Source organism: Emydura macquarii, unplaced genomic scaffold (genome assembly GCF_026122565.2).
Source record: "Emydura macquarii macquarii isolate MOO-44397 ecotype Brisbane River unplaced genomic scaffold, CSIRO-AGI_Emac_v2 contig_1483, whole genome shotgun sequence".
Taxonomy (NCBI): Eukaryota; Metazoa; Chordata; order Testudines; family Chelidae; genus Emydura; species Emydura macquarii.
In genome coordinates, this window is record NW_027131620.1 from 26238740 (window position 1) to 26257610 (window position 18871).

At 41.0% G+C, this 18871-nt stretch overlaps 1 protein-coding gene across 1 annotated transcript in view; it reads right to left on the reverse strand.

Annotated features, from left to right (window-relative positions):
* Positions 1–500: 500 nt before the first annotated feature.
* The window catches only part of SAMHD1 (SAM and HD domain containing deoxynucleoside triphosphate triphosphohydrolase 1), a 66554-nt gene continuing 48183 nt past the window's right edge, over positions 501–18871 (reverse strand). The window contains exons 12-16 of the mRNA XM_067554516.1: positions 11089–11228; positions 8263–8358; positions 5250–5354; positions 4759–4896; positions 501–2410 (exon numbers count right to left, since the gene is read on the reverse strand). Coding sequence (XP_067410617.1) covers positions 2282–2410; positions 4759–4896; positions 5250–5354; positions 8263–8358; positions 11089–11228 — 608 coding nt within the window. The 3' untranslated portion in view covers positions 501–2281. The remainder of the gene's footprint in view (positions 2411–4758; positions 4897–5249; positions 5355–8262; positions 8359–11088; positions 11229–18871) is intronic.

The window sequence follows — 18871 nt, forward strand, 5'->3', positions numbered from 1 at the left end:
CTTCCCCCCTGGCAGATTCCCAGTCTCTTTTTACTGGTTACTATCTTATCTGCCTATTAACATCCCTTCCCCTCCAGTCTTCAAATGCAAGCTTGATGTCTGTTGGCCAAATGTCACTTTTTCTACCAGTTGCACACGATGGTTATCTACCCTGCATTATATCTTTACTCCCTACTCCCTTTCAATAGGTGTGGTCATTTTGAGCCATTATGACCATTGTGGCAGCATCTCAGTACATCATGCTAGGAACAGGTCTGCCTTTGGGAACCTGCCACTTGTCTCAGCACATGACATTGCACCCAAGATGAGACAGGTCTCTTCCTTGGCCTTCTGATTAGCCTGAATCTATATTACCCTCCATGATGCCTTAAATCTGAATTTGACTCCAAAATTATTCCTGCTTCATTATAGGGATTGGGATTAGAGCCAATGCATCTTCTTTCCAGCATGAAGATCTTTCCAAGCACATGGGGCATCACAGGAAATAAAACAACATTAGGTTCCCTCAGCTAAGAAACAGACTTTATTTAGCTATGAATGTCTATGCTTTAAGAATGCATTTCGTATTTTTCACCTTAATTGTACATTAATTGTAGTACTGATTTTTAATACAAACAAACCACGCTGCAGTTACACTACAAAAGCTGTATAAAAATATTTGTATAGTTTTTTTCAGTCCCCTCAGGCTCAGTCAGTTTGATATATTTAGAAAAAAAATAAACAATCCAGCTCAGAGGTAAAGTTTGACATTTCAAAAGCAAAGAACATGGCTCTCTTAAGCAAAAGATTTTCTACAGCATAAAGTACACCTTTTAAAATACTTTCAAATAAGCAAATACCTTGAAGTCACTGACAACTTAATACATTATTCTGTGTCTGTTTCATTGTCTTGAATCACAGGATTTTAACACAATTGCTTCACTCCTTCAATTTGATGAAGTCAAGTACAAAAGGCTTATTCCAGAGACATGCTTCCCAAGTCAGTGAAGACTTCTGATAACCATTTCATACATTTGTAGATCTGAATCACTGGTAGTGCACTGAAAATAGTGTTTGCACAACACCCTCCCTCTGGGTGAACACATGGGCGTGTGCATATTAAACTAGCAGACCAGAATTATGGTCAATTCGCTTGTTTCCATGAGATAGTTATCAGATGCTATCTCAAGAAGGGGCAGTTCAATCTCATGTAACAGAGCTGGTCTCAATGAAGATGTCTCATTGCATTCATTTTGTATTCAGACCCCCTAGTGACTAACGTCTGACTTCCAAAACCAAAGGTTCAGAAAAAGATGTTCATTTTCTTCATGTTTTTAGGTAATTTAAAAAAAAAGACACAGGTAATTTAAAAATCCTATTTCTGTATGAAGATTATTTTACTTACAATGATTAGAAAGAATCCCATAGAACTGAGTGAAAGATTAGAGAAAAAAATTGGCCTAGTTTGTTTGCCCTGTGTATTGGACAGCCATTTGTCAGTACTCAAATCAGTTCCGCACCCCATTGGTGCGATGTGAAAAGACCCAGGAGAAAAAAAACGTTTAAATTACAGGAAAAGGTGATTGTGTAAATCCACAATAACACAATCTAAAAAAGTTTAAAAAAACCCCCCAAAATCCCACACCTCAGTGATGCATTTTTTCACTTCAGTCAGGCTTAAGAAATCTGAGCTATAGACTTTGTTCTGTCAGAACATATGACAATATGACATCACAATTATTTTTTAAAAAAGGGATCTGAAATAAGGGAAATAGGATAGATTTTTCCAACTTTTTTTTTTTGTTTATGACACTTGCTCAGTAAAGGGAGCTGGGCACTTGCTGCTCACATCTCTCTGATTTTAGGGAAGTCAAAATTGTGCTGAAGTGCAGTGCTAGCTACACTTTAACAATAGCAAAGTATTAATATCCTTTTGGAATTTTATGGACGTTTGGGATATTTTCAAAAAGCCTTCATTTTAAAGCTATTCTTGCCACACTGCCCCCATACATTCAAGTCAAACATTAGAAGAGCAGGTTAGTTCTGCTGCAACTAATTAGCGATCGCTATATAGAATTCCCCTGTGAATGTCAACGGACACAGGGCTTTTAAATCACTGTGTTACACTACAGGAAACGTACAGCAACTTAAAACAATGCATTTTGTAAACTTGTTCTGTAAAGCTTTACAGATTTCTAATTTCAAGTAGGTTTTATAAAACGTGCTGCTCCATTTCAAGTATATTTTAAAGGGATAGGAGGACTAGTGCGAAACTTTAAATATTGCAAATTTAACAAATGAGTTATTGAAAGAGTCTGATTTTGGATTTTGAAGCTTCTCTGCAGTCATTTGGTCTTTGCAATTCGTCCTCGTCAGGGTCATTCCAGCTTGGTTTCATTGGAGTGAGTTCAGGAGCGACCACATCACCATCCTAGAAAGTCATTGAAATGAAATTGAGAAAAAGTTACAAAGTTTTAAAAGCACAATCTTACTTTATAATTTGTATTATGGTATGAGCCCGAGACATGGCTGAGGACCTCACTGTGCTAGGTGCTGTACAAACAGAACAAAACAAGAAGTTCAATTTTAGGCTTATGAACAGAAAGGATGAGACCTGAGCCAGAAAAGGCTCATGATCAATGACCAGTCACTATAGGTGAGAACTCTGTACAAAAGCTTGGTCACCAGTAAATTCAGGAAGTAGGTGAGCTGGAAAATATTTAGTATATTATCAGATAAAGTGAGCCCACTAACATCCCACTGCCCATCTCCAATTCACCTGTCCAACACTGCCACAACAGGAAGTGCTGAGCACCCATGGAATACCTCTAGCACGGATTACCCACATTCAGTTTTACACACTTGGACATGTTTCATTTGTTAGGAAACATTACTATAGTGCAATGAACTGGTGTGATGGATGTAAAACTGGTTGTATGATGAGGTTGATAGTAACAGAAATGCTAGAAGCAGGGAAAATCTTTTACCAATCTCATTTGCAAAGCACATTGTAAAAATGAACTCAGTTTTGCTCTCAGAAACCAGAACTGTTATGAAAGGATAAGACCCAAGAAGGTGACTCTCTGGTTGCAGATCAGGCCTATGGAAACCCTAATCCAGTGTTGGATTTCCAGAGGTACTGAACAACCACTGAGATAAGCTCTGAGTGCTCAGCACCCCTGGAGAACAAGCCCTAGGACCTAGCACACTAGTTCAAAAAATGCTCAATAGATACAAGGTATTATGCTTTGCTCACTGGCTGCTTTATCATGGTGAAGAGATTTAAGTGTTAACAGCCAATTAATGCTTTACATTTTTTATTAAAAGACATGAAATTAATTTGTCATTTCCTCTCAGAGCTCCACCAGACAACATTTCATGCAGGGAAAGGTAGTTGAGAAAACATCTAGACCTGAAAGAGCAGATATAAAAGGAGGGACAGGCAGCTTAATACTAGATACGTATGAATTATTAGCATTCAAAAGAAACTGCTAAGAGAAAACCTTTAATTGCTGGGGGGAAAAAGTCACCTTATCAGACTGTCCGTATCCAGCCTGATGGTCAAGTTATACCTACTAAGGCTAACTGTCCAAAAAACTGGAGGTTCAATGCAACTGATGCAATGTCACGATTTGCAAATTTAATAATGTGAAATATCTAATTTGCATACTCATTTTATTTAAAATGGGGAAAATGTCATTTGTTTCCACCACATTAACTGCTCTGCTGCAGTGAGCGACAAATAATTTTACTAGGTAAAAGAAACAAGTTTATTGGGAGAAATGATAGAGGAGGGGTAGGCAAGGGACAGCGGAGGAGGGGATGCTGTCTCACACACACCACAGAAATGCCAAGTTAGCTCTATGGATATTACAGGCGCCACCCCTAGCAAGAACCTGAGGTTCCTATTTCCTTCAGGATCCGGTTCTGTCTCTTACTGGCTCAACAGTGGTGAGGGCTCCAATCCCGCCCCCATTGCAGAAGCCACAACTGCATAAAGGACCTAGTGTGAGTGTGTCCCATCCCCATCATGGCTTGTAATATCTATGCTCTGAGGTCTGACAGGCAGCAGGAGCAACAGGCTCCACACACACAACAGCAGGGACCTCCAAAACCAAGAGTGTTTGGGGGGGTCTCGATCCTCTTCCTGTTCAAGTCTCCTGGTTTCCCCACGAGATTGGGGCTCCTGAGCAGGTGCCCATAGGAGATCACAAAACATCAGATTCTCCTGGGGAAACGGGAAGCTTTGGAGGCATGGGACAAGCAGTGGGGAGAAGAGGAAAATTGATGGGAGGAACCAGTCTGAATGATTCCTTAGAAAGATACCATTCAGCCCCACGGTGGTGGTTCACGGCAGGCCTACAAACGAAACTTGCACCAGTTAATTAAACCGATGCCAACCCCTGTGAGGGTGCTCTTATTTCAGTTCAACTTACACTTGTTCCCAATCAGCTTCGATTAACCTGATAAAAGCTATCTTTAAACTGAAAAAAGTGTGTCTACACAGGGGTTTGTATCAGTTAAAGGTCACAGCTTTGGTTATAACATGCAGCATTCCTGTGTAGACAAGGCCTCAGAGGTAAAAATCCCTAACAATGCACTCATTTTGTAGGTCCCAAATCCATGTGCCAAGGTGAGAAGCTCCAAGAGTAGGAATTATTTGGGGCAAGTTCAATGGCCAGTGTTATACAGCATGTCAGACTAGATGATCACAACGGTCCCTTCTGGCCTTGGAATTGATGAACGTATATGTGGAGGGATTTATGAATAGTACTGTACCTGTGGTTTAGTGAAATCTCTCGCCATACACCAGTGAATAAAATATTTTGTTGCAGCATCTAAACTCTTCTCATCCTTTTTCTTGCAATAAACCCGAATAAGCTGCTCTGCAAATGTCTCTGGCAGAAGCCGTGAAACCTTTTGGAGAGGAAAAGAAATTTTATTGTGTTTCTTGGAATCTAGAGCAAACTGCTCAATAAACTTCAAAATGTTTCCAAATATAAGTAGAAAAATGTAAGTTTTCATTACAAAGCATAATCTGTACCACAAAGGGAGTTTGACTGGAAAAATGTGTTTATCTGAAGATAACAAGGAATGGATTTTAAGATGGACTGTATAAAATACTAAGACTCCAGATTCTGGTAAAATTATACCACCACCACATTATTGCATAGAAGTGCTTAAAATGTTTCCACAATCTGTTACATGAAAGTTTCCTTCAGAAGATAGCTGGATGTGTTTGGTAAAACCACCTGCAAAGCGATAGCTACCTGTTCTTTAGAAATCTTGACTGCCTGGCTGGGGTCAGACTTGCAATAGAAGCGAACTTTATCGATAGGATTCTGTTCTTTCATTCCATAGTCCATATTGATAACCTAGATGGAGACAATTCAGAAATGGATACAAATGAACAAATACATATTTTTGGGTAGTTTTCTAGACTTGAGATTACCAGGATTTTTACAAAAGAGACACTACAATTATTAGTTGTTTGAAAATAGCAAAGATTATTCTAAAATATTTGGGGTTAACTAAAATAGTTACATCTTTATGAAAAAACTGAAATTTGTTTGTTTTATGAAACTACTTCCACTGATGCCATGAGCTTCAAGAATTTTGTAAAGTATCACCTTAAAAGTGACCTGCAATTCACAAAATTCCTTCATCTGAATACGCCTGATAATCACACAGAGAGGCATCCAGCAAGCAGAGTTGAGGGAATTCTAAAGTGATTTACATATTACTATTCAGATATGCTTCAGATCTTTCTATATGTAATAGTGGTTGTCCTTAAAATTTAATTTTGCCGTGATAGTTTGACAGTGTTGCTACTACAATATTTTTGGCAATTGAACCAAGGCAATTTTAACACCCCAGCGCTGCCTCCATCCAATACATATTATTTTTTATTTGCTTTTGAGAATATTTGAATTAAGAAAACAATTTTTAAAGGGGAGAGGAATGGGGCACAGAAGGGGAGAGGAGAGATCAAATCAATTTCCACAGTAAAACGCTTGCAGAGAAGCATTTTCCTTTTTCCAAGGACTCAGGTGTAAATAAAGGCATAATGTGAGCACAATGGGGTTACATGAGAGTGCCCGAGGGCAGTAACTGACTTGCAAAACCTTTAATACTGGTGGGGATCCACAGATCAGGAAGACCTCTTGTTGATTTTCAGATCCCAGAGTAAGTTTGCAGGGCTGGCCATTACAGGACACATTTTATGTGCAAACGCAGTACATAGGATATGGAGAAACAAATGTTAAACCCTAATGATTTTTTTTAAGCAAAATTAACTTTTCCTTCCAAGTAGAGCTGCTCTGAAAGGGTCTTGACCAAGGGCACACTGTCTACATGGGTGATGGCTTATAGCAAGGCATATTCCAGTCACAAAGGTATGGCTGGACACTGCACAACCCAAGGGATAAGGAATTCTTCAGTCTCTTTCTACTTGCAGGTGTAATACTTCAGTTACATTGTCTTTGTGTTAGTCTTAGGTAGCTATCCATTTTCAAGGTCTAAATATTTCAGGAGGAAACTACTCCCAAGTGCAAATCTACTGCCACGTGGGCCTTAATGTGTCATGAGCACACGAGCATTAATGAGACTGCTGCCAGAGCAGGCTGATTCTCGATACTTAAAAGTGACCTGCAAAAATTTTTGCATTTAATGGTGCTCTAATGTTAGCATGTCTGTCTTCAAGTCCTCCTAATTTTATTTCTCTAATCTCTATGTGTTATGTATTTCATCACTATCATAAGCAGTCAACCAAAATGAAAACTAATTGAATAACTAATAATCATTTATACGATTAACAATAATTTAATATATATTTATCTATCTATCTATATTTTTTAATTTCTTCAGTCTTTTAGTCCTCCTTGAAATTTGTCTTTTGGACATATTCCTGTGCTCTCAGCAGCAATGGAACAAGTTAATCACCGACTAATCCAAGTCAGAGGGTTTTCTCATCCCACACTGTGCTGTGTGGCAGCAATGGAGCTATTATGGTCAAAAGATAGCAATTTATAAAAGTGGGAGAGCTGGCATGCCAAGAGCTGTGATGTCAGCAGGGGGAGGAGCTGATACCCCTTGTCCTGGGGTTTTCATGGGAGGAGGAGTCCATTGCCACTATTTTTAATTTTTTCTTTTTGACAACACTACGGAAAACAGAGGTGACCCTTCATGGATGACAAGTCTCATTAGATGAAAAAGAGACTAAACACAGAAAAGCTTTACAAGTCATCTTGACCATGCTTTAGTGAACATACCAGGACCCCCAATATTGGGACTGGATGGCATTTCCCATAATATTTTTTCAGCAAGTTTAGTTTGGAAAGGCTTTGAGCTGTTACATTAGATTTGTAAGGCAGTCAAACTGCCTTCTACGTTTTGGTCTCTCTCCCCTACTGGTGGAAACAGACTTGCCCTGAGTGAAGCTCTGTGCTAGCATGAACTATTCTTAGGAAACAAGACAGACATCACTGGCAATTCAGATCCATACACACAAACTGATAGGTCTGTTTTCTGCCAGGTCCAGAAAAGGTGAATTTATCATACCCATAATTTCTAACTGTATAACTTAAATCCATTATGACTTTTGAAATTCAGTTTGTCTGAAGGATGCTACAGAAACTATTATATTTCATGAAAAGTTTACTGCAGCGGTTTTAAGGTGTTAGTTGGTCACTTCCTGGAAGTCTGCAGAAAAATGGCATGGCACCATTCATTGCTTCTAAGGCATTCAAGACTCTTCTTTACAAAAACTAGTAGCAAATGTTACAGGAGAGGAAATAGGAAGTGTTTTCAGGGAGCAGAGCCAGCAATGGAACGGCTAAAAAAGTAACTAAATGCTTTCCTAACATTTTCCATTGCCACAGGAATGTTACATGATGACAAATTGGAGAGGGAAATGGTCCATGAAATCCCTGGGAAGAGAGATGTCTACAAGATAATCTTTTAAGATAAGATCCACATTAAAAAAGTTTGAGAACCCCTGATCTGCAGGCTTCAGGAGAGAGACATCCATGGAAAATAGTAGGTATCAGACACCAACTGCATACTCCACACAGGGATGGGAACACATGGAGGATTACCTTATGCCTTACAATGTCCCTGAATTGTGCAATTACAGCATGAATGGGACAAGCTGGTTTCTTATTTTGAATATAAAGCATACTCAGCTTTATTTGCAAACTTTTACATGGTACATTACTCCCGTTGTGATACAGAAATGATATGAGAATGTTTGACACTAAGTTTGTTCTGAAAAGACACACTTACATCAACGATAAAGTCTTCAGCATTCAGCTCAACATCCTGAGGTGCATTCTTTGGTCTGGAAGCAACAATGTCAGCTGGCAGCCTGTCATACTGCTCCTGAGAAAGAGAACACTTTCAATTCTATTCAACTGCTACCAATTCCAGACCTGTGCAACTGAACCCATATATCTGAAGAGAATGCTGCCATACAAGTAGGCTGGCTGAGATAAGGTTAGATTACTTTATTATTTAAAATACCAGCATTTTTGCTGTAAATAATGCACCTTTCAACACAAGAAAAGTTCAAGTGAAGATTTTCACTTGCATTAATCGACCATGACTACACAGCTGAAGGTCGGTCACATGACCAGGTGAAGCTATACAGAAAGTGCCTCAGCAGAGGGAATAAAACCTGCACGAAAGGCTAGAACTTTGAGGTATCTAAGGTTTCCATGGTAAGTGTGTGACTTTTGGCAACAGATACACTCTATCTATTAAGCAAGTTGTTTTAGATAGTCCTTTGGAGAGTCTCAAAAATCTTTAGTATCTAGGGCAATCTATTAGCCCTCAAAGAGAAAGAAGTTGACCTCCAGGGGGCTACAGGGCCCTGAACCTGTGCCTTTCAGCACATTATCCACATTACTATCAAACATGTCAACTTTCTCAACTCCACTCATTCTACACAGGAAAACAGACACACTCAATATTTCTAACATAGTTTTTTTACAATATTGACACTGGATACAAGTCTGTATTCCCTGGCTGCTGGGAACCTGCCTGTTTCTTCTGCTATCAGGGCATCTTCACAAAGTGAAGGCAAGGGCTGTGAAAGAGAGAGCTCTTATTCTTTAAACAAACTTCATTTAAATACAAGAACTGTTTCATGCAACCACCTACACCACTTTTTAAACAAGTGTCTCTAGGTTGAAAGCCATCCTTTAAAAGTAAAAGAGAGTGGGTTGGAATTTGGTGTCAAGTATGGGCCTTTTGCTGTTCCTGGGAAAACACAATTTGACCAAGTTATAAACCTCTGAAAAATCTCTTTGCATGTGCTTATTAGAGATTGGTCACAGTTTGGCAGTTAAATTATATGAAGATTCTGTCCCTACTGAGCATGCCCCAGAACTCAGGGTTGAAGAGGCTAAGCAAGACTTGGTCTGCAGTTGCTACTGCTGGTTTGCTGGGGACTGCTATGGGGCCAGACACCAGAACTAAGAGCTGAGACTCTTTCTCTTGTGCTCTCACTACTTCCCCTGCTGGTACCCAGGCAGAGAGGAGGTAGAAACTGCCTGACTGGAACACAGAAAAGACAAGGCACTGAGCTGGGCATGGCAATGGAGGAAGCATACTGGCACTGGGAGCTGGCAAAGTCGCAGACTCTGACGAGGAGAGCGGGACTGGCTAGGCAAGGAGCCTGGGACAAGGAGCTGAGGAGCGGAAATTAGCAAGTCTGTCTTCATGACAAGGTTTGAATTGTGTGCAATAAATAAGGCCTGGAAGCCACACAGGATGGATGAGAAAACAAAATGTTAAATAATGGCTCACTCGGTGAGCACCGTCTGTTCTAGGCACTGAACGGGAGAGGGATCCCATGGAAAAATAGCATTTGAGCATGTAGTTAAGACAGAAAGGGGGGTACTCAGAGCACAGGAGAGAGTCCGCCTGCTCTCAGTTCTTGTGCCCAGAGGCCCCTGGAAGCAACTTTCTCTGGAAGCCCCCAACGCAGGCAAAGTCCTGCTCAGCACCTGCACCCAGGGGCTGGAGCATGCTCAGAACAGGCAGAACCTTAGGAGAAATTTGCGATCAAAATAAGCAAGTCTCTTCAGAGCATGTCTGAGTCGAGATTTTTTCAAAGGTTTTTAAAGTTGCCCAAATTTGGGCAGTTTTTCTCCAAGGAATCCCGCTTGACAATTTTCAAGTCCCTGTATCAAAGCACGGATGCACTAGAGCTTATCAGTAAAGTAGCAGAAGAATTTTTTTGTTGGTTTGTTTTTAAAAAACACGGACAAAACACTTTCCTCTTATTCTCTGAAACAGCCAGAACATTTCTGCTGAAATTTTCTGAACTAGTTCAGACAGTGGCAGAGATCCTGCATGCAAAATTTCAGCCCAAATAGTTAAGTTTGGCAAAGTTATAAACAAATGAAAATAGTGTTTTATAATGGGACATGTTGGGCAACTTTAATTATCGGCAGCTCTATCAGCTCAGTCTAGAATATTAATTATAGTAATATATTATAGTACTATATTAAATTGATATCGACTGTTTTTGAAGTAAACAGCTAAGATGAGCTTGAGAGGTAGATACTGACTAAATGATGCAAAGGCAACATTAAGGTTGAGAATTTACACCCCCTAAGGTCAAGAAATTCAGAAGTTTTCTCACATGAATGGCCATATATATATTTTTTTTTTAAATAAAGCCACTCTGATGATGACTTGCAGCCAAAATTGCATCAGAGTCTCATTACTCTGCTGAACAGAGTTACTGTTTTCTTGTGTTCAAATGTTCTCATTTGTTTTTTGGACTGAAATGATGCTTTTTGACATGCAATTCCCTATATTCTTGCAGAACACGTTATTTCAAATAAAAATATCCTGAAAGAGCCCTCAGTTCAGTAGCTGATTTTTAAAAATCTAAATCTCTTATCTTTCCCACGGCTTCCTCCACGTAACAGCCTCTCCCACACTTGCTGGCTGAGTTTTGGAGGGGATGGGCAATTTACCATTTGCCGAGGCAGCTTTAGAATGACAGTAGGATAGAGACAGGTCAGAGGTGCATATTTAAAAGAGGCAGCAGAATTTGGAGCCCTCTATCAACAATGATTGGATGAGAATGCTGTTTACCTCTGTAATTTCTTTTCCTGGTTCAGTCCGAGTCTCTCCTAAGTACTTGTATAGATCGCGAAGCTCTATTTTACGCAAAATTTCTCGTGCCTCAGCCAACTCTTTATTACTAGAGTGCAGAATCTCCAGAAAGATATTATCTGTCAAAGTTAAATACATTTCATTTACACAGCCATGTGCAAATTGATACAGCAGAGAGAAGCTGTGCATCTATGCACATCTATCTACAGAAAGCCTAACCCATGTGCTAAGAAATGAAAACACGATTTTCAAAGACTTACCCAACACACTAACCAAACAATTTCAAAGTTACTTCCAGAACAGTGTGCGCTGCCCACAGCATTTTCACAATACTGTTTGCATCAGAGTTAAAGAAGAGGTTTGCTGACCTCCCAGCCTCAAGACAGAACATTTGACAGCTTTGGAATTAACAACCCACTTTCATTACACTTCATATAGCACAGCCCAATTAATCCATTCAACATGCCCTAGAAATGCCAATCCCCAGCACTATGGGACCAACATAAGCCTATTTCCTTAAAGGAAGGCACAAAAAGTGCTGCACATTATGGGAAGCTGAAGTACGCCAACTAACTTAGATCAAGCTACATACTATTGGTCCTACAACTAGAGATACCTGCTCCTGGCCTCCTCTGGAGCTTGACACTTTTGGTTCTGTTGCATATAGATCCATAGCAGGTTGAATTATAGAGGCCAGGGTAACCACCCCGAGCTTGAATCTGAATGAAGGTGTTCAGCTCTCTCAAGTCCAGAATAGGGCACCATCCCCCTTTTTTGGAGGGTAACAAAGTAATGGGAATAAAAACTCCTCCTCTTGTACTCTTCAGCTACTAATTCTATTGCTCAGAGAATTAGAAGTGATTGCATTTCTTGGTGCAATATACTCTCTGAGAGGGATCCCTGGAAAGGGATAAGGGAGATGGGTGAGTGATGGGGAATGTCTGGAATTAGATGGCATATCCCACCTCTCTGATTTCTAGGACCCAGTGGTCTATAATGATGGTGTTTCAGACCCCATGAAAACAAAGAAAACAGTTCTTTAAGGACATAAAAAAAAGTTCCAGCAGGGGTTGTATGCAACTCCTGAGAAAGAGATAAATTTGTTGCCTTGATAAAGTTGCTGCAGGATGGAAACATGATGCAGTCAAAGCAGATGATTTGCTCATTTAAAACCTCTAATGCAGATGGTCTGAACTGTGCAAAGTAGGATTGCCTGAGGCCTGACTTGCTTCGTTTTTGAAGCAAATGTTCCAGAGATCTCAGGGTCACTCTAGAGTCTTTTAGAGGACCATCAATCCTTGGGTTAAGAAGGTACATTCCACCACATAGCAGATCTTCTACTGTTTGCACCTCTTTCAGGATGTCAGATTTGAGCCAAGAGGACCGTCTCATGGCAACTGATGCGTTGAAATCTGCTTGAAGAGTAGTGCACATCATAAGCTGTCCCACCAAGACTTTAATTCCTCTGACATCAAGAGAGATCATGTCAGAAAATTGGGAGATAAGAGTCTCACTAATGAAGACTGATAACTGGCAATCTTCACCTGCAGGCTGGTTGATGAGTAATTTTTGCAGCTGAATAAATCTAGCGTTTTGGGATCCTTGTCTTGGGTTGTTCTGGGCAGACCTTGATGTTTTGTCCTCTTATGGACTGCAGCTCCAATAAGTGAGCCAGGCACAGAGTATAGAGTTGCTCAAAAGCTGTTATGGGCACCTGGTAACACTGATGCCTGTTTGGGTCTCAGCACTAAAGGAAGCCGGCATCTGCCAAAGCAGCTTGGCTGGCTCCAAAAAGCCCTCCTTGATAGGCACTACAAGGTACCTTAGCATGGAGATATGTAAAATATCCAGGAGCTTGCAAGACATGTCCTGGACAACTTTCACTGGAATCTCCACCGTGTCCACCATCCTGCAGAGTAACTCCTGAAAGGTCTCATTGATAAATACTGGATATTGATGGCAACGCAGTCTCATCAGAAGATGAAAATGATATATGCCTTCGATTGGTGTGATCATCAGTTTGGAAGTCCTCCTCAAAGCCCTGCTCCTGCTGTTAAGCAGGTGGAACTAGTGCCTGAAATGCTCCCCAGGGAGTGGTGGAAAGGGAAACCTAGCCCTAGAGTGGGTTGGAGAAGCTGGTTTTGAGAAGCTGGTTTCCTGGCAGGCTGTAATCCCCATGGTGTCCAGTATGGCCAAGGTAGTTAGGTAAGGATGCTGTCCTGGGGACCATGGTGGTGGGTACCAAGGTGTAGTATTTCCTAAAACTCTTTTAAGATTGGATAATAGCTCTAGAATCCCTTTTTGATGTGTCAGGATCAAAGAACCTAGACCACAAGAAATGAGATGACACCACCTCTCAGGAAGGAGATGGTAACACCTCCCTGCTATTGTCTGAAACACAGGGGAGCAATTCTAGTTGGGGTGCTAAGCAAAACCTCAGAATGTTGTTTACGTGGTTCCGCAGGTGCGCTCGGTACCAAAGTAGTAGCTGTTGGTACCATAAGCGAAAGTTTGACTACTGACCACAGTGGTAATTCTGGTTCTACAGAGACTGAGGCCTGTCAGTGCTGTAAAGACTTCAATACCACGACTGTCATTGGTGGAAGGAGTCGATACTACGGTGGTCCTGCTGAAGATACTGGCCTCAGGGCTGAGAGACCAATACTCGGTGATATACGGTGTTCTAAGCAAGCCAATACTGGGTCATGGTGGCCAGTACCTGAGGAACCCCTTCCTGGGCCTTGAACTACCCTTCTCAGTGACAAAACAAGGGGATGTTTACTTCATTAGTGCTATGACCCGGCAAGCTGGATCTAGAGGAGTGGTGCTCTTTTCTCTCTGTGATCGCAGATGTTTTACCAGCCACAAAAGAAGAACCTTTAGAGACACAAACCTCAGAGATGTGAGTTGAGTGGAGCACTCTTGTAAGAAGACTGCTCAGGGATTTCAGTCCTAGGACCTGAAAAGGGGAGCATAAGATTTCTCCAGTAAAAACAGCTTCAAGGGAACCACTCTTGCCTTGTGTGTTCTTTTTGAGAATGACTTGCAAATAGTACATCTCTCAGGAATGGGCTCTTCAATGAGGCACAATAAACACTTAATATGCCCATCAAGGGGTATACTGCCTCACGAGGACAGTTCTTAAATCCTGGAGACCTGTTTTCCGCTATGAGCTATACCTAACAGTGCAGCTGGGAGATGTAGCTACCATTTGAAAAGATAGACAGTTACTAGCTCTGTTTGAGCTACAGCACTAAAAATCCCAGCGTGGCAGTGGAGGCTGGGTAGTGCCTTGAGCTAGCCACCTGAGTACATAGCTAGCACCCTGGCTGGGGCTGTACTCAGGTGGCCAGCCCAAGCTGCCTCCTGTACTGCCAAGGCCATGCTATTTTTACCACACTAGGTTGAGCAAAGCAAATGCACATACATCTGTCTGAGCTGGCAATTACACCTCTAGCTGCTGCACAGTCCTACCCATCAGAGCAATTTCTCAGAGAATGTAGGTATTTATTGATTTTTAAAGAGAATTTCTTTATGGACTACCTCATCATTAATATACAATGCTACTCGACCACATCTACCTTTATTTCTGTCTTTCCTGAACATCACATACCCTTCAATACCTGTATTCCACTCATGACTTCTATTCCACCATGTTTCTGTTATCTCTAGAATATCTGGTTTCTCTTCCTCTTCTAGTTATTCCATTTTACTCATAGACTTCAAGATCAGAAGGGACTATTGTGATCATCTACTCCTGGGTTGTCCAACCCACAGCCCGTGGGCCAGAGTCTAGCCCACCAAAGGCTGCTATCCAGCTCACCAGTCCCAAGCTGGGCAGAGGGAGGGAGGGTGCAGCCGCAGCAGCTCCTCCCTCCAGCCCTGAGCCAGGCAGGTAGACGCAGCAGCAGCAGCACCCTGAGGAGGCAGTGGGGGCAGAGATCACCACAGTGCCAGGGTGGGGGTGAGTGTACTATATTACTACTCTAGGGCAGTGCTGGTTAATGTATTGCTACTACACTAGTATCTCTGGCTATTACTGTCTGTAGCTCAAGCTAGGATCATGCTTTGCTGTTAAGCATCTTCGCTGGCTTTTCTCCACTAACTTGCTCTCTGGTACAGAGTTTTGAGACCTATCAGAACAAAGATTGCGACTCCCATGATTAGAGGCAAGAAAAGAAAAATTGATACTGAATGTCGAGCCTTCAAAGGGTCTTGGACCAATGATTTTTTTGTTATTGAGCACAATGGGGGCATATTTTGTCTGATACGTCTAGAGAAGATAGCCGTTTTCAAGGAATACAATATCAAACAGCATTATTCTACGAAACATGCTTGCAAATTTGACAGCCTCATGGGTCAGATGAGAATCGATCGAGTGAACGCGCTGAAACAAAACATTATCAGGCAACAATCTTTCTTCAAAGCTGCAAACCAGAGTTCCGAGGCAGCAACCAAGATCAGTTTTTTGATAGCTGAAGCAATAGCCAAGAGAGGGAAACCATTGTCTGATGGGGAGTTTGTGGAAGACTGCTTGGGCATTTTTATATCTGTGGCATGTCCTAACAAAATGTTGATGGTAGAGAAATGTAGCTTTTCACATCAGACCACTGCAAGAATAGTAGATAACTTAGCATCCAAGATTCAAAATTCTCTGATCAAAAGACTCAATGCCTGTCAGTTTTACAGTTTAGGGCTTCATGAAAACACAGATGTGGGTGATACAGCTCAACCGGCACTCTTTGTACGAGGAGTGACCAAAACTTTCAAAGTCATTGAGGACCTGCTTGACCTATGTCCAATGAAAGGCACAACAATAGGACAAGACATTTTTGATGAAGTAAAACGTGCCTTGGTGAAATTCAATCTTCCAGAGAACAAACTTTGTGGTGTAACAACTGATGGAGCCCCTGCCATGACAGGCAAGCACAATGGATGTGTTAGTCTAATGCTCAAATCAGTGCCTCATGAAGTCATCACACATCATTGCATCATTCACCAAGAACAGCTATGTGCCAAGACCCAGAAGATGAAACGAGATGGAAAACGTTGTTTCTACAGTCAATTTCATAAGATCCAAGGGGCTCAAACACAGACAGTTTCAAGCCTTTCTTACAGAGGTAGGATCAGACCATGATGGTGTCATTTACTTCAGCCATGTTCGCTGGCTCAGCCAGGCAGCCACACTAGCCACAGTCTGGTCACTGCTTGACGAAATAAAAACCTCCGTAACAAATAAAGGAAACAATGTAAGCTTCATGGACAATGATCAGTGGTGAAATGAGTTGGCATTCCTAGCTGACATCACCAGGTATCCTGCAGACTTGAATGCGAAACTACAAGGAAGGGGTCAATTTGTCAGCCAACTGCATGAACATGTCCAAGTGTTCATTCAGAAGTTAGAACTGATCTAGAAACAGTTGGCTATGAAGAAAGTTGTTCATTTTACAATGCTATCAACAAGGCATGCTGAGACAGGGAACTATGAAAAGTATTCAGCACTGATTGGCAGCATGAGGGATGAATTCAGAGAAAGATTTGCAGATTTCCAGAAACACTGTGATGAACTTATGGACATTTGGAACTGATGCCACTGATGCTCATGACATGTTTCAACTGGAACTAATTGAAATCCAAAATGACAGTGACACGAAGAGAGCTTTTGCAGACTCTTGACATTTTATAGTCAATATGTTTCCTCGGTGTCTTATCCAGAGCTAACAAAACATGCCCGTCGATTCATTGCACTGTTTGGCAGCACATATTGCTGCAAACAGCTTTTTTCAAGAATGAAAAACATCAGAACAAAATCAAGATCACTCCTGACAGATGGACAGCTATTTGGAATACTCCGCTTCGCTACCTCAAGTGAGCGAGCAGACATCGACAATTTATGCAAGCAAAAGCAATGCCAGATCTTACTAAATCAGTGTTCAATATTGTTACGAGAAAATAAGCTAATAAAGTAGTTTTCTCATTTGAAGCTTCTTCATAAAAATGCACATTTTTGTTGTTTTGACTATGCATTATCCATCAGAAATTTGCTCACCAACACTGAGTGAGAAAAAAATTGCAATGTAGTCTCTCACACAAAAAGGTTGGACACCCCTGATCTAGTCAGCCCTCCTGCACTTTGCAGTCCACAGAACCTCACCCACTCCTGAAATAGACCCTAATCTTTACCTCTGTTACACAGGCTTCTTGCATTGGTGTACAAACTATGCAAACCGAAAACCAATGGAAACTAACGTTCAGATTCAAAAAATTAAAGCTTTATCAACTGTTAAAACACAAATTATCAACATTCTATCATATGTCAAAATATATAAAGTAAATATCTTTAAATTGACAATTTATACCTCGTTTGTTAGTTCATTTGTTACAAGTCTATGGCTAGTCTATACTGAAAAGTCACATCGGCATAGCTACATCTCTCAGAGGTGTGAAAAATCCGCACCCTGGAGAGACAAAGTTAAGCTGACAGCTTCTGGTGTATGCAGTATTAGGTTGACGGAGAAATTCTTCTGTCAACCTTGCTACTGCCTCTTGGAGAAGTGGATTATTTACAGCAACAGGAAAGCCCCTCCTGTCACTGTAGTGTCTGCAGCTGCACAGCTGCAGCGTTTTAAGTGTGGATATACCCTTATTCAAAAGTCTAGATCACTGGATTTTGACTCTAAATTCTCAAGCAGCATGTTTCTTTTCTTTCCCTATCTCTACATTTTGATGACTATTGATGGAAATATTTTTCCGTAGTTTTTTGTGCATACAGCGAAATCTACGTTTACCAACCATTTATCAATAAAAATCTAATCCTTCCAAGTCTACTTATAAGCAAGTCAGAATATGATCATCAAATCAAATTGGATAAAAATTCCACTTCCAGTAAGTTATCTTTTCTGTTAATTGTAATTGGCCTTTTTCTTTGGATGCCTGTCCATATTTGGTGAACATATGCCCAACGCACTCAAATTCAGAGTCATTTGACCAGCAGTGTCCCTTAGGATCTGCATGTGCACTTTCTATCCTCTTGCCTCCCACCTGAAGGCATAAAAGGTGGGATAACCCCTAATTATCCCTCAGTATGTTCTCACTGTCTGAGGCTATGTGTTGCAACTTTGGCAATGTTCCAGTCTCATTCACTTTGCAGTTGCTTTCCATTGTTTGGGAATTGTGCGATCATGGAAGACTAATTTCTCGGATATCAATTGGAGGACCAGGGTACTAAATAATGGTAGCATCAAGATATTCCTGGATGTGATATCCAACAGATTTCTTCACCATATAGTCACTGAACCAGCAAGAGGTGAAGCCATTTTAGATTTAGCATTGGTAAGTAGTGAGGAGCTCATGAAGAATGGGACTGAACCTTGGTTCAAAAGATCATGAGTTAATTCAGTTTAAGCTAAATGGAAGGATAAACAAAAACAGGTCTGCAGATAGGGTCCCTGATTTCAAAAGTACAAACTTTAAAAAATGAAGGAATATCGTCAGGGAAGAGGACTGAACTGAAGAACTTAAGGATCTGAATGTGGAAGAAGCTTGGAACCATTTTAAGTCAAAGTTGCAGAAACTATCTAGAGCCGGCATCCCAAACTAGGGTAAAAAATTCTAGGGAAGAGCTGCAGCCCAAACTGGATGAGCAAGCATATGAAACAGATAATTAAGAGAAAGCAAAAAGCCTACAAAGAATGGAAGGAGAGATGGATCAGCAAGTAAAGCTACCTCTTGGACGTCAGAAAGTGTAGCACACAAGTGACAA